This window comes from Coenobita brevimanus, chromosome 47 (genome assembly GCF_032717465.1).
Source record: "Coenobita brevimanus isolate Jiangsu-jjx chromosome 47, ASM3271746v2, whole genome shotgun sequence".
Classification (NCBI taxonomy): domain Eukaryota; kingdom Metazoa; phylum Arthropoda; class Malacostraca; order Decapoda; family Coenobitidae; genus Coenobita; species Coenobita brevimanus.
The window spans coordinates 705,310-721,102 of NC_137000.1; the positions used below are offsets into that span (position 1 = coordinate 705,310).

Consider the following 15,793-nt stretch of genomic DNA (forward strand, 5'->3'; position numbering starts at 1 on the left):
ACCACCTTGCTTGGGTGATGTAAGGAAATATAGCTTTCTAAACAGATGCATAACTACTGTACATGGAACAGTATGGATGAAAATGTTTGTGCAAAGAATATCCATGATTTCAAAGCAGGCTTGGATAATTATATAATTGAAGATGGGACAACATGAGCTTACCTGAAATCCTGTAGAACACATTTAGGTAAATACAAATAGATAAATAGGTTAATAGACTCTCTGCTCCCTACTTTAACATACTTGACAAACCTGCTATCAACCCTCCCAACCAGGAGCGCCAATCAAACATTGCATGATCAACATTTTCAGTACTTTTCAGGGTGAAGGAGACACAGGAGCCCAGCTGTGCAACCATCCAGATGTTGCCAAATTATCATTCACTGGTTCTGTTCCCACAGGCACTAAGGTATGGCTTATGTCTTTGTATGGAAATTTGTTATTGTAAGAGAGCATTACAGGACTATTAATTACAGTTTGTATAGCAATTTTGCCATTTGCACTGTACTGTATAAGGAATGTTTATTGCCATTCATGTGATGATTTACATTTGTGTGGCCAGGAGTGATACCTTACAACCAAACATGTTTTAATATCTTTGCCAGATAATGAAATCACCATTGCCCCAGAACTGTGACTGATACAGTACAATTAGTTTAAGCTTAGAGACAAGTGAATTTTTGCTTGTCTGTATACTTGTGCGAGCGCGTGTTTGTAGCAGCTGGGGGCAGCAGTGTTACCAAGCGTACCAGTAGATCTATCTATCTATCTATTGTCAGATGCCATAATTCCATAAGGGGATTGCACGAGTTAGGAGATTCCACTGTATATGCACTGTCCTAAGACAAACCACAGATATAGTAAGTGCAGCCTGGTCACAGGTAAAGTTATCATTCCCAGTCGTAGTGACACAACTGTGGGTTACCAAATGTATGATGCCTTACAGCCGTTTTCTCAGTCGCCTAAGCACCCGAATCGGGCATCCGCTTCCGAGCCTCGAACGCCAGCACCCAATGACTGAGATTGGTTTTCTCAGTCAATGAATTTCTCGGGTGCGAGCGCCTGAGCCTCGGAACCTAGCACCTGAGTGACCAGCACTGAGTTGGCAATACTGACCAGGCCCCCCTGTGGTAGTTAGCAGTACTTTACTACCAAATAGTGGCCAGTCACATTTGCATAAATATAGGTATATTATATTTTGGGTAGTTTTTTGCGTGGCCAACATCATTTTAAAAGTGTGCTTTGAATGATTGGTCAGCAAGAGGAGCCAAGGTCACTTACTTACGAAACATTTACCCACATTACCAATGGTTTAAGGTATCTTAATTAAGGCAGGAAACATGGTTTGGTATTGTTTTAAGCGTATATCTGAATGTACAATAGTTACATATTACTTTTTCCAACCGCCTGCAGTGGTGACTTGCAGCCAAGGCAGACGATGGAGCTGGTTTGTTGACGATAGCTAGTATTATTGTATCTGTACTGTACTCTTGTAAAACATTTGAGAGTGTACAAATTTTTAACAACTCTGCACCAAAACATCGAAATAATATGTACTGTACTGACGTTACCCAGTACATACCACACGTATTTTCATATATTATTTTTAAAAATAAACATAAATTTTACAGTAGCCTGCCCAGCTCGGACGGTGTACTCTGCCCGATTAACAGTCGGGTGCTTCCACCTGATTGTTCCAATAATGGCCGTGTCACAGGCCTCGGAAACGCCACTGTGAAAACCAAATCGTTCTCGGGAGCTAGCAGACGACCTCATGTGTGCAGTCCGAGGCGACTGAGAAAACGGCGGTTAATGACCGCAACTCCTAGCATATATAGCACCACCTCGTAGGATAGCTCCAGGCAAATTGTGGCTGAGTTGGCAGTGCTACCTAAGAATCGCGATTTTCATACAGTTCTGCCATATGTGCAACAAAATCATTTTGCTAAAACTAGGCAGTATATGAAGGGATGTTCTGACTTGGCTTTTCAAAATAATGCATATCTTTGCATCAGCTTCATTTTCCTGTACTATATTGGTCCTTGGAAGTTGTGTTAAACTGATGAATATTAATACCTATAGTGTTAACTCTATTGTCTCTTCAGTGATTATATTTTGATTCTATTTTCCTACAGGTAATGTCAGCTGGAGCAAAAGGTGTCAAGTCTGTAACGCTTGAGCTGGGAGGAAAGTCACCCATTATTATCTTCGAAGATTCCGACATGAAAAATGCCATCAAAGCCACACTGATGGCTAATTTTTTATCACAAGGCCAGGTATATCTTTATTTCAGTAAAAAAAATTGTAGATACCAGGTAGACTTGGTGCTATACTGTAGACCCTCAATTTGCACAGCTAATGTTTCCAGGAATTTTACCATGCAAATAAAAACTTGCAAATTTTGCCATTGAAACCCATGTTATATGGCTGATTGGTATTGGTAATGGTATGGTTAAATTGCAAAATTATCCCAAAGTTCCCCCCTTTTTTTTTTTTTTTCCAGGTCATACCTGTCATTGACTGTAGGATACACACAACCTCAGGGAACATCAGTGGGTGTAAAAAAGAGTTCATTATAGCGTTCCAATCCTCTGGGACTCTGCCTTCCTCCCAGGCCAATTTGCACATCTTGCATATCCAATCCACCATTATCTATACCTTGTGCTTCAGCATTCCACCATACACTCCATCAGTTCTTGGGTCATTGCCCATTTTGACTTTCGCCATTGCTTCTGCTACTTCCATCATACTGATCTCTACCTTCTTTCTCACTCCTGCTTCCTCCCAGCAGTTTCCTAGCAACTTATACTCACACTACTTTCATTCTCTACGTTTAATAATTCCTTAAAGTATTCTCTCCATCTGCTCACGTTTTCTCCCTTCTCCACTAGCAGTCTACCATTTTCATCTTTTACTCCTATACCACCTTGTCTGTCACCCTGTCAAACTCTCTTTACCTCCTTCCAGAACATTTTCATACATTTCCTCCACATTACACTGAAATTCTTCCAAATTCCTCACCCATTCTCCTGTTACTCTCTCTTCTTCTCTGCATATAACTCTCAACTCCGTCTCTCAACTTCCTCCATGCCTCTGCCTCCCATCCACTCACTCTATGCCTTCTTCTTTTGCACCACAGCTTGTCTCACTTCTTCATTCCACCATGGTGTTCCATGCACCCTTTTTCATCTTTTCTCCATCTCACACACCACCTTAAGTGCTGCACGGATTTTTTCTGTGAATATCTTGAACACACCTTCCACCCCTGCCATCTGGTCCAGGTCATATTTACCCAATCGCTCCTCCACTTCTCTTTTGTATTGTGCCTTCTTTTCCATCCTCTTGCAACATTTCTACCCACTTTGTACAGACTACTTCCTCCTTCCTTTCTCTGTTTCTGTTTATTCATCGCATTTATACCTTTACATTCACCATGACCAAGTGGTATTCAGAAAGTCCATTCCAACAACCTCTGTATACTCTCGCATCCAGTGCATAATTTCATTCTCTCATCCACGCACACATATTTAGTCATTGCCATTTGTTCATTTACTTTACCACCCATCCTTCTCATCACTCACCATGTATACTGGTGGATCAGTTTGTGCCTAAAAAGGGTATTGGCTGTCACGAACCCCATCCCCACACAAATGTCCACTAGAGCACTACCATTCTCATCCAGGTATACCCCACTCACCAACTACTCCATCCATCTTCACATTCCTTACTTTTCCTTTCATATCTCCTATAAAAAACTCTCTCTCATTCCTCTCAGACTTTTCCATGCCTGTTTCCACATTTGCCCAGAACTCTTGTTTCACTGTTCGCATGGTCTTCCGTTGGCACATATACACATACAATCGTCCACGCTTGTATTCCTTCTTTCAATCTTACCCACACAATCCTCGATCCAACTGATCCATACTCTCCTACACTTTCCGTCCATCTCATGCACACAGCAATACATATATCCTCCTGTGCCCTTTTATTTTCACCTTCTCTCTTACATATGCCCAATATATATTCCTGCCTCTCACACTCACATCTCTCCATTAGAGTCACTTGTATTTACAAAATGATCTTTGAACTCAGTCACTGCCAAGTATGTTAGTGATGGGACAGTGGTGTAGTGTTGGAGTTCAGGCTACACTTGAAATGCAATGAAGTGAAATGACTACCTGTTTTTGAGTTGGAAATTTGGTTTTTATACTTAGTTTTCATGGTATGCAGCAAATTAAGTGCAGTAAAGAGAAATAACAACCATTATAGGTGAGTTGGAAATAAGTATTTAGACTGTTGAGTGGTGACCCTTGACCAAAAGCATATCCCTATTGAACCCATGTTATAACTAAGTCAGTATTCAATAAACCATTATTTGATGGATTTTTTCAAACATCCTCATCGTAAAAGGAGGGTGTACTGTATCGGCTAAACTGTATTCTGAAGGACAGACTTCATTATTTACTACAAAAATTTACACCCCATGTTACTCTAGTTATTTTCCCATAGAATGTGGAAAGTACCAGTATATTCCCATAATTTCTTTTAAAAATCAAATTAACTTTTTTTCAGGTTTGTTCCAATGGAACCAGAGTCTTTGTACAGCGCAGTATTGCTAAGAAATTTCTTGAGCTGTTGGTAGATGCAACAAAAAAATTGAAGATTGGAGACCCCTTTGCTGAGGATACAACTGTTGGAGCAACGATACATGAGGACCATGCTAAAAAGGTTCTCAGCTACCTTACTGCTGCCAAGGATGAGGTATAGTGTGAACTGGAAGAAAGTAATGTAATTAACTTATACAGTTGGTCTATGATAAAGTTGTTTTTTAATAGCTTTTTCATGTTTAGATTTCAAGCCTATTCTTTCCATAAAGTTTCTCATCTATCTATCTGTCTATCTATTGCTAGACGCCATAATCCCGTAAGGGGTGGCCACAAACAAATTGCCTTCATGTTACCCTGTCCCCTATTTCATTGCTCTGCTCCCAGCTCACCCCCCCTCCCCTCTCTCATATACCTCTCCATTCCATCCCTCCATCTCATCCTTGGCCTCCCCCTCCCTCTCTCCCCCTCCACCTACTCACGTACACTCTCCTAATCAGTCTGTCACTCTCCATCCTCTCCATGTGGCCAAACCACCTCAGTATGTTTCTCCTAATGCATCCTATCACATCCACATCCATATCCACACTACAACGCTCCTTCACTTCCTCATTTGTCAGTCTGTCTCTCCGTGTGACTCCACATGCTCCCCTCAAATAGCTCATTTCCACTGCTCTCACTCTTGACTTCTGTTCTGAAGGTCCAAGCTTCACTTCCATACATTGCAGTTGGTATCACAGTACTGTCATGTAGTAGCTTTTTCACATCCATGCTCGCTTCCCTGTTTCTTATCACTGCTTTCAAGGAACCAGCAACTTTTTTTCCTTGTTGTACCCTTTCAAGCACTTCACCCTCTAAATGTGCATCCTTACTCATCAGACTACCCAAGTACATCAATGCACTCACATTTTCCATCTCCTCCTCATCCAGCGTCACTGTACATTCACTGACTTCACTTCTCTCGAAGACCATAACTTTACTCTTCCCGACATTCACCTTTAGATTCCGTTTCTTACATTCTCCCAAACTCATCCACCAAGTCTTGCAGCTCCCCTTCATCTTCACTTAACAACAGAGTATCATCTGCGAACAACAGTACAGGGAGTTCCCAAACACTGCCCTTTCTCACTAGGGCTGCTCCAATATCCACTGCCCTACCTTGTAACTCTTTAATTACCCCATCCATATACAGATTGAACAACCATGGAGACGTGACACCTTCTTGTTTAATCCAACCATCATACAGAAATATTCACTTCGTTCACTATCCTCATGTGCTGCAACCTTAACACCCTCATACATACTCTTCACAGCCTTCAACAACCTCCCATATACTCCATATATTATTAATAATTTCCACAATCCTTGTCTATCCACCCTGTCATATGCGCCCTCCAAATCCATGAAGGCCGCATCTTTCCCTTCTCTAGAAACTTTTCCACTAAAGATCTAAGAATGAATATCTTATATACATAACCTCTTCCCTTCCAAAAACCTCCCTGTTCTTCTCCAACTAATTCCTCTGTTATTTCCCTAACTTTGTCATTAAATATCCTGCCATATACTTTTCCTATTACACTAAGAAGACAAATGCCCCTGTGATTACCACACACTTCTTTTTCCCCTTTTCCATTGTACAGGGGAATAATTATACTTGAGGAGGAAGTTTCTCGTGATTTGTTATAAAACTGTTTTGAAGTCAGAATTTGTGTGTGTGTGTGTGTGTGTGTGTGTGTGTGTGTGTGTGTGTGTGTGTGTGTGTGTGTATTTACCTATTTGTATTTACCTATTTGTAGTATACAGGAATTGAGCAATGCTCATGTTGTCCTGTCTCCATATCCACATTTATCAAGTCTACCTTTACACACATGAATGTTTTTCTCATGCACCATCTCTTTGTCTAAGTCGTTCCAAATATTTATGTATTTACCTAATATACCTAATTGTGATATACACGGAATGTATATGTATACGTAGTAGAAAATGTCATTTTTCAATCAGTACAAGAGTGCAGGCTGACAGGGACTTAAGTGATTCATTACCAGAATATATTGACCTTCCTTCTACCTGTGACCTTCATTCACTTGTGCTGCTCTGTAATGTATCATAATTAAAAAGTTGTTCATTGTCATATATGTATGATTTTCAGAGCTGTCATACTACAATATTCCTTAATCGACGTATTGTTTGTAGGGAGCTACCATACTGTGTGGAGGAGAGCGGGTGCTGATGCCTGGCAAGCTAGCAGGTGGATGGTACTTGTCCCCAGCTGTTGTGGTCAACTGTATGGATAATATGAAGGTAATGGACATTTTACCTAGTTCATTTGTTTTGGATCTAGTGTTTGGCCCTTCACCTTCAGTACTGCTATTGTGAGCAGAACAATAAGCGGGATGCAGTTTGGGAAGGTGACAGATGTGTCTGGGTTGACTGCTGAAATGTTGAAGGTCTCAGGAAATATAAGAGTGGGTTTACCTACTGATTTCATAAATTTGAGTATATGTGAATGAGTTGTCCTAAATGACTGGTTGAAGAGTGTGATTGCAAGTGTGTTTAAGGGGGTAATGCCCTGAGAACAGGACATTGTAGAGGCAGAAACTTTTTGACCAGATAATGAAGGTAATGGAGAGTCCTAGGAGGTATGATAAGGGAAAAGGTGAATATTGTTGAGATGCAGTTTGGGTTTATGCCAGGCAGAGGGACCACTGATACCATATGCATTGTCTGCCAGCATCAGGAAAAATAAAGAGGAAAGAAAAGGGAGCTGTACCTCATTTTTGTTGATTTGGAGGACTTTGATAATGTCCCGCAGGGAGGTGGTGAAGTGGGCCATGAGAAAGCATGGGATTGAAGAGTGCCTGGTTAGAATGGTTGTGGCTATGTTTTTGGGTGCTCACACCCAGGTGAGAGTAAATGGAGGTTTGAGTGATGAGTTTTCTGAGCATGTTGGCATTATCATGGGGTCAGTGTAGAGCCGTGTATTGTTTGCCGTGGTGCTAGCTTTCGCATGTGACTTCAGAAGTGGACTTCCATGGGAGATGTTGTATGCTGTTGACTTGGCGTTGACTGCAGTTAGGCCAACTGTATTGGTTACAGTGATGCAAAACCCTTGGACACAACTGCCTGTGCTACCAAGCATTTGGTGTGGAATGACCTTATATGCTGCAAAAGCAGCTTAAATAAATGAAGCACAGTGTGTGAATGGAGATTGCCTGTGAGTTGAAGATGAGAATGATGAGTGAATGGATGTATGGTCGGTTTCATTGGTCATTGTTAATAGTTTTACTTTTTTTGTCTCACATTGATTGTAAATACAGTAGTTCAGAGGATGGTGCTAGTATTAATTTAGAATTCTTTAATATCCAGTCATACAGATCTAAAAGAATTTTTCTGTGACTCAACAGTGATCAGTAATTTTTCATAATGAAGTATTTACATATTGCTATCACAATTTATTATTATTACTATTTAACAGGTAGTGAGAGAAGAAGTATTTGGGTCATTGGCTTGTGTGCTAGAGTTTGAGACAGAAGAGGAAGCAATCATGAGAGCCAATAATACTGACTTCGGCTTGGCTGGAGCTGTATTTACAAAGTGAGTTCAACATGTAGTTGGGATTTTACTACCTGTATCATTAATAGCCAGTATATATTTTCTAACTAATTTGTTAATGAACCTCTAACACATTGCCTTAGTTGATTTCTGTGTTTTCCTTTACATCTTTTACATCTTTTTTTTTTCCATGAGCAGTTATTCTCCCAGGCCCTGCAGTCTTTGACCTGTCACACAGATTTCCTGGATGCAGTATTCTTAATAATTTTTTGTTTAATTAAAGTAAATTAACCCTTGGATTGCTCAATAACCTTTTTTTTTTATTCCACCCCGTGGTGCAAAAAAAAAAAATGACAATTTTTTTGGTTTTGTTTTCGTTTATTATAAACTTGAAGATAAACATCCAGGGTATCATCTGGTGAAAAAAAAAATCTCTCCATTTTTTCATAGTGCAATGCATAAGTTTTTGTAGGGGTGTAGTGAAAACATGAAAAAAAAAAAAAAAAATTTTGTTTTCATTTTTGTTTATTATAAACTTGAAGATAAACATCCTGGGCATCATTTGGTGAAAAAGAAAAAATCTCTCTCTCTCCATCTTTGCATAGTGCCATGCGTAAGTTAGCTTAGGGGTGGAGTAGTTAGCGGTTTATTCACGGTCACTGGAAGATTAGCACAGCCTGAGCTGTGGCTCGCAGGACAATGCTACTCAGCCTGAGCTGTGGCCCGCAATCCACGGTACTGTATACAGGGTACTGTATCCAGGACACAGTCTGAGTATTGGAGATTTATACTGGATAACCTAAATACGGTAATCCCTCGATTATTTGACATAGTAGAGCCAAAAGCATTTCCTGCTAGTGACTCTGTCCAGATGGTGGACTTCTCCCCTGCCCCCCCCCTTTGTGTATATCTTTACTTTGAAAGCCATTGTGAAAGGCCACTGCAGTACATCATACAACACTTATTCCTGGTCTTTTACACTATATCTGATCAAGCAGACCTGTAAACCACAGCCAGGCAATAATTATGATCAACCAGACCCTTCATCCATGGGCATGGAATCACCATGGCCCTAAAAATCATTTTTAAAAAAATCATTTTTAAATGTGTGTGTGTGTGTGTGTGTGTGTGTGTGTGTGTGTGTGTGTGTGTGTGTGTGTGTGTGTGTGTGTGTCTGTCTGTATGTCTGTGTGCATGCATTTGTGCATGTGTATGTATGTGTGTATTGAATTTTTCTGACATTGTGTGTGTTACCGATCTGGTATGGGAAATGGTAGGCAGCTACACTAAGAGAAGTTAAATAGCAGCTTCAGTGATGGAAGTTGCATTGAAATTGAAATAGTTAGCCACCATGGAAATACAAGAATGATTGCATTGCTGACTCTGGAATAAATGATTTCTAAAAAACGTTTCCTATGTATGCATGCGTGTGTATTGTATCTTTTGGGGGAGTCAGTGAGTGAGTTGAGATGAAGCAAGACAAGTCTCCTGATATCCTGGCTGACTTAACCAGATTTTGTGGGCCAACTTGACTTTTCCTCATCTGCCACCGTTACCACCACTACATATATTATCCATCCCTATTCTAAACATAGGTTTATTATCATAAACTGCTTGAAAATATATATTACAAGGAACATAATGTAACAATATAGTGCCCCACAACTACTTTAAAAAATAGCCCAAAAGACAGATGCAGCAACTTCCCAGAATTTGACTTTGGAAAATAAAATGCAGAAAGTTACTAAAAAATTTATATTTAAGCTTAGATTTTCCTATAACTACATTTATTTATATTTAAAAGTCAGTATTTTTCCCAAACAGCAGTCAGACAAGACAAATTGGCAGTCAGTTGACAAGCACTTTCCCTAACTGTAACATGTTTTCACACCCAAATGCAGGTCCTAAGAGTGCTTCTGTTCATAGTTGTAAAATTCTCTGGAGCATTGATGAATAACTTATAGGAACTTGTTACAACTGTGAGTTATTTGGGAAGCTGTGCATGGTTACTTGTGAAAAATCATACAGAATATGATGAATATGGTTCCTGACCCATAGAGAGAAAAAAGATTCTCTCTCTCTCTCTCTCTCTCTCTCGTGTCCAGTTCTGTGCGTTTTTCTACCATAGTCCATGGTTTCAGTAGAAATTCTCAGCTTATTGATAGGTAAGACTAGGAACTGAGAGGGTCTCAGGAGCTTCTTGGAGGGGTTAAAAGTAGTTCAGATTTGCACTTTTAGCTCAGTCCTTAGATACAGTATGTCCCATTTTGTACCTCACCTTCATAGATCAGGATGAGATTTGTCCCTTTGACAGTAAGGAATGTAAATTTTACCCAAGAGGGGATCTGATAAAGATAGAATGGACAGCTCTCATCTGTTTTGGTGTGATGCCCCATTTTGAAGTGTGTGGACTGTTTTCTATCACCAGATCCAGACTGCAGAATGAAATTCAGTGCAAAAATATTGGACACCCAGAGTTTAAAAAATTATGTAAAACAACATTTCTTATTACCGGTGAAGTAAAGTATAGAATTGCCTCAGCTTTACATTAATTACAGAGACATCCAGCGGGGACACCGAGTAGCCAGTGCAATTGAGGCAGGAACAGTTTGGATCAACACCTACAATCTGTACCCAACCGAAGTTCCCTTTGGAGGCTACAAGCACAGTGGTGTAGGAAGGGAAAATGGTTTGGCTGTGGTGGACCACTTCACACAGACCCGCACAGTGTATGTTGAAATGGAGGATGTAGATTGTGGTCCACTGTACAAGGACTAAATAATAATCATTGACTTCATCAGTAATCCCTCTGTTAACACATACTGGTTGTGGAACTGGAAAGCTTTCATGATATTCTTTATCAGAGTATACCCAAACACCTTAAAGGGGTGGCCACAGACAAATTGCCTCCATGTCATCCTGTCCTCTGCTATATAGCTTCCTTCCCTTCACCTCACCCACCTCCCTCTCATTTAGCTCTCCACACCATCCATGTATCTTATCCTTGGTCACCCCCTCTCCACCTCCACCTCACTCACATTATAGCCAGTATCTCATTCTCCATCCTCTCCATGTGGCCAAACCATCCCAGAATATTTCTCAACACTTTTAATCACATTCACATCAACACAATGCTCTTTCACATCCTCATCTCTCTCTCTCTCTCTCTGTATATATGTATCTATGTATCTCACCATGCTCATCTCATACCATTAGAACTGCAGTTGTTTATCATCCTGGTCATCTGGGCACAGATCAAGGTTTTATGGAGGAGTGTGGGCAGTTTCTTGAGGTATTTTCTTAAATGTATAGAACTTCTTGTTTGTGGTAATCAACTATTGGGTTGACAATCCGCAGTCAAAGCCACATTCTTCAGAATTCCTTGAGTTGATCAACCAGAATAATTTCTTCAGTCATGTGAGTGATCCAACTTATGTCTCGGGACATGTCGGTGACTTAATATTGTCCCCTGTTGGTTGCAGGTGCATATCTGATTCGGAGGTTGACTCAGTTGACCCCCTCATCTCTGACCATGCTCTGATCGCTTTTAGTTTTGATATCAAAACCCTCCTCCTGTAAAAAGGTCATCATGTTCAGAAATTACAGGAACGTTGACCACCATTCAATGTGTCATGAAACTGATCAGCGTTTAAACTACATTGATTCTTCAAATCTTTCTTCTGATGATTTGTTGATGTACAGTATATAACAATGAGCTTAGGTCAATTTTTGACCATTATTGTCCTGAGGTAGTAAAAACAATTTTTGTACACGATAATTCTCTGTGGTATGGTCCATCCATTATTTCTTTGTGTAGACAGTGTAGAAAGGCAGAACGTGAGTGGCACGTGCGGCAGACTGAATTGATTTGTTTACATTATGTTTCTGCGAGAAGAGCAGTTGTTCACGCTGTAAAAGCCGAAAAGGTAGGGTATTATCAAAACAGAGTTGATTCATGTGGTGGTGATAAATAAACTGGCTACAGTTGTGAACAGTTTGGTTGGCCAGAGGAATGTAATTGTTAAACCGACTTATGTATCCGATGCCCAATTGGCTTTCAATTTTGCTTTATTCTTTACAAGTAAGATATCTTGCATGAGAAATTATTTAGACAACAGTTCCTTTAGTGAAGTGTACTCAGTTGGCTTCAAGTCATGGCACACAGGGGGTCATTAGCTTTCAACATTTCATCCGCCAGATGCACATAAAGTCAAATATTACATCAGAGAATTTAACAAAACATTTTCCCCACTTGATCCATGTAATTGTCACAACTGCCTGATGTGTTACAACTATACAGCAGACTTTATCAGCAACATAATAAATAGATGCCTCTTAGAAAGTAATTTTGTGGAGTCTGAGAAATTCAAACTGCACAAAATAACTTACGTGCCTTGCATAGGCTTCTATTCAGGAAACCTGGCCTTGATGTCGAGAGCTTGACAAATCACTGTGCTGTCTCTTACCTGTCTTTCTTATCCACAATTATTGAGCGGGCCATACTTGATCAACTCATATATGTGTGTCGAGCACCAGTGAATTCCTAATGGGAGAACTGGCGCTTTTGAGAAACAAAAGACCAGATTATTATTATTATTATTATTATTATTGTTATTATTATTATTATTAAATGTAAAATTATGTACCTGTACATGACAAATCCTTGTTTTAATCCAAGCTTCAGATCAAAGCACTAACTAGGTTCACTCTCCACATGCACTGCAGCTCTAGCACCATATTACATGATCTTGACAGCATTCACCAACTTCCCATCTACTCCATATATTCAGTATATTCAGAACCTTCTGTATTTCTTGTGTATCTGCTCATATCATATGCATTCTCCAGATGCAAGAAGACAGCATACAGCTTCTTTCCCTTCTCAAGATACTTTTCCTTAAAACATTTCAAAACAGAAGTCTGATCTATGCAACCTCTTGCCTCCTTAAAACCTCCTTGTTCCTCTTAAACTTATACTTTGTATATTTCCCTAACTCTGTCAACAAGTATCCTGTCGTATATTTTTCGTATTACACTAAGAAAAATACAGTGGTGCTTCTGTGGTTACCATATACTGTACTTCCCTTTCCCCTTTTCCTTTGTATAAGGGAATTATTATACCTGGCTGGCTTCCAGCCCTCTGGGACCCTGCTTTCCTCCCAGGCCAGTATACATATTTTCCATATCCTTTGTATCACTTTCTTTCCCGCATATGTCAGTATTTCACCCCACATTACTTGAATTTCTTAGGCTTTCGTCATTTGGACTTTATTGCATCAGCTGCTTCTGTCCTCCTGATCTCTTCCTCCATTCTCATCTCTCTTCTGCTTCCAGCCATTCCCCAACCACTTATACTTGCACTACTTTCATTCTCTATGTTTAACAGTTCCTTAAAAGTGTTCCCTCAATTTGCTCACATTCTCTCCCTCCTTCACCAGCATTTGGCCATTTTCACCTTTTGCTCCTCCACTGCGGTACATCCCTGATCACCCTGTCATACGTTCTTTACATTCAAAAAAATTTCCACTCTTTTCTTACTCTGTTGTAATAGCCTTTTCACCTGTCTCTTCTTGTGTATTTATAATTGTCGTTTCCATCCCTCACATCCTCTATCCCTCAACTTCCTTTCCAATGTTGATTCTCTTAAATTTTAAGAATTAAGGTATGCTTCAGAACATTCCTTTACTGTACTACCTATAACTTTATATGTGTATAGGTGCTTAAAATGGGTTTACTGTAAAAGTACAGTTTTATTTTTCATTACACATGCCTTTTAATTTTGTATTGTTTTTCACTGTTTCTGATGTAGCTCAAATAAAGTTGGATATTTTATAAAGTTTACGTAGTACACCCTCAATTTGCAGGTCTAATGTATCTGGGAATTTACTCTGCAAACTGAAACTTGCAAAGCATGACATTGAAACCCATGTTATATGGTTAACTGGTATGGAGAAATCCCCCCAAATTTTTCCAGTCTCCCTCTTTTGCCCTTTTAAAAAATTTTTACCCTCTTCTGATCATATCAGACATTCATCGTAGAGCACATGCAACCTCTAGGAATACCACCATATGTGCATAAAAAAGGATTAATGAGAGTGTGCAGATGGTAAATAAGTGATGATTACAGAGCAATGTTTAGTTGTCAGAGAAGGGAATATCTTCAGATGAGAACTTGTCTATCTAGAGTTGGGTGAAAAACTATTAAGCAGAAAGAAATGAAAAACTTAGTTGAAAGAAGAAAGAGTACATAGTGAATGGCGGCAATGAAGTGACAGGGACAAGGAGCAGAGAGCAAGTGATGTGTGTGTGGGTGGTCAGCAACAGATCATTTCACATCCAATAATTTCATTAATGTCAATTTATGACCATTTGTTTCAATGAAAAACTTATTTGAAAGAAGAAAAGGTACATAGTGACTGGTGGCAATGAGGTGAGAGGTAGGCAGTGTGTGTGGGAGGGGTGTAGCTGTTTGAGTGTAAACAGATCATTTTACATTCCATAGTTTTATTAGTGGTAATTTATGATCATTTGTCAGAACAAAATAAACTTAGTTGAAAGAAGAAAATGTGTGTGATGTGTGGTATGACGCAAGAGGCAGGCAGTGAGCGATATGCTTTTGTAACTACAGGCATACCCTGGTTTAATGATGTAACTGGTTAGGTAAAACCCCATTGTTAGGTGGGTTATCTTATATCGGGATACTTTTAACATGTAATGTGGAGCGTTTACCAGCCTTGGGTTTACCCCCAAACCAAGCCCAAAACCCACCCAAATGGGCCCCAAATGAGCCCCAGAACAAGTTTAAAACCAGTCTAAATGGCCTAACAGCTGTCAAGGAAGCTAACCTAAGCGAAACATCTGTAAATAACTCATTAAAACCAACAAATAAAACTGAAAATCATCAAATATAAGTGTGGAAAAAAATCAGGCTTAGTAAACTGTATCCCGAAATGACAATGTTCACCCCACTTGTGGCTAAAACACATTAATCTAAGTCTAAAAACAGTTTATTAATCAACCTAAACACAGTTTTAGTCCAAAATGTCATCAAAATCAGTAAAAAAAATCAAAACCCATCATTAAACTGGAGTTTGGCCATCGTTAGGCGGGGTATGGTGGTATTTCTACCCCCATCGTTAAGCCAGGGTATCGCATCTAGGGATATTGTATATTGAGGTATTACTGTACAGTACAGTATATACATGTTTTTTTTTTCCTTAATGTGAAGAAGAAGGAACGAAAGGCCAGGAGCCCACAAACTGTTCCTTCCAAGAAAAAATAAAGCAAAATACAAAAGTGAGCCCAATTCAAGATCTGTTCATTTCAAGATGCCTGGACACACCGCGTTTGATAGACTTGAGAACATAGGAAGAAGGAAATACAGACAGAGGGAGACAGTTCCAGAGTTGACCTGTTGCATAAATGAAGGACTGGGAGTACAGTAACGGTTAACTCTTGCATTAGAGAGTTGGACAGAAAAGGGATGAGGTGGAGGGATGCATGCAGACAGTTCAGAGGAGCAGTGACCATTGAAGTAGCGATAGAAAGGAGATAAAGATGCAACAGTGCGGTGAAGATACAAAGGTTGAAGGGAGCCAGTAAGAGGAGGAAAGTTAATGAGACGAAAAGCCTTTGAC

At 39.7% G+C, this 15,793-nt stretch overlaps 1 protein-coding gene across 1 annotated transcript in view; it reads left to right on the forward strand.

Annotated features, from left to right (window-relative positions):
* Window positions 1–10,934, forward strand: part of LOC145398966 (4-trimethylaminobutyraldehyde dehydrogenase-like) — a 36,293-nt gene extending 25,359 nt beyond the window's left edge. The window contains exons 8-13 of the mRNA XM_080271698.1: window positions 323–409; window positions 2,136–2,276; window positions 4,573–4,761; window positions 6,798–6,905; window positions 8,080–8,198; window positions 10,715–10,934. Of these exons, the coding sequence (XP_080127824.1) occupies window positions 323–409; window positions 2,136–2,276; window positions 4,573–4,761; window positions 6,798–6,905; window positions 8,080–8,198; window positions 10,715–10,934 (864 nt within the window). The remainder of the gene's footprint in view (window positions 1–322; window positions 410–2,135; window positions 2,277–4,572; window positions 4,762–6,797; window positions 6,906–8,079; window positions 8,199–10,714) is intronic.
* Window positions 10,935–15,793: the final 4,859 nt, after the last annotated feature.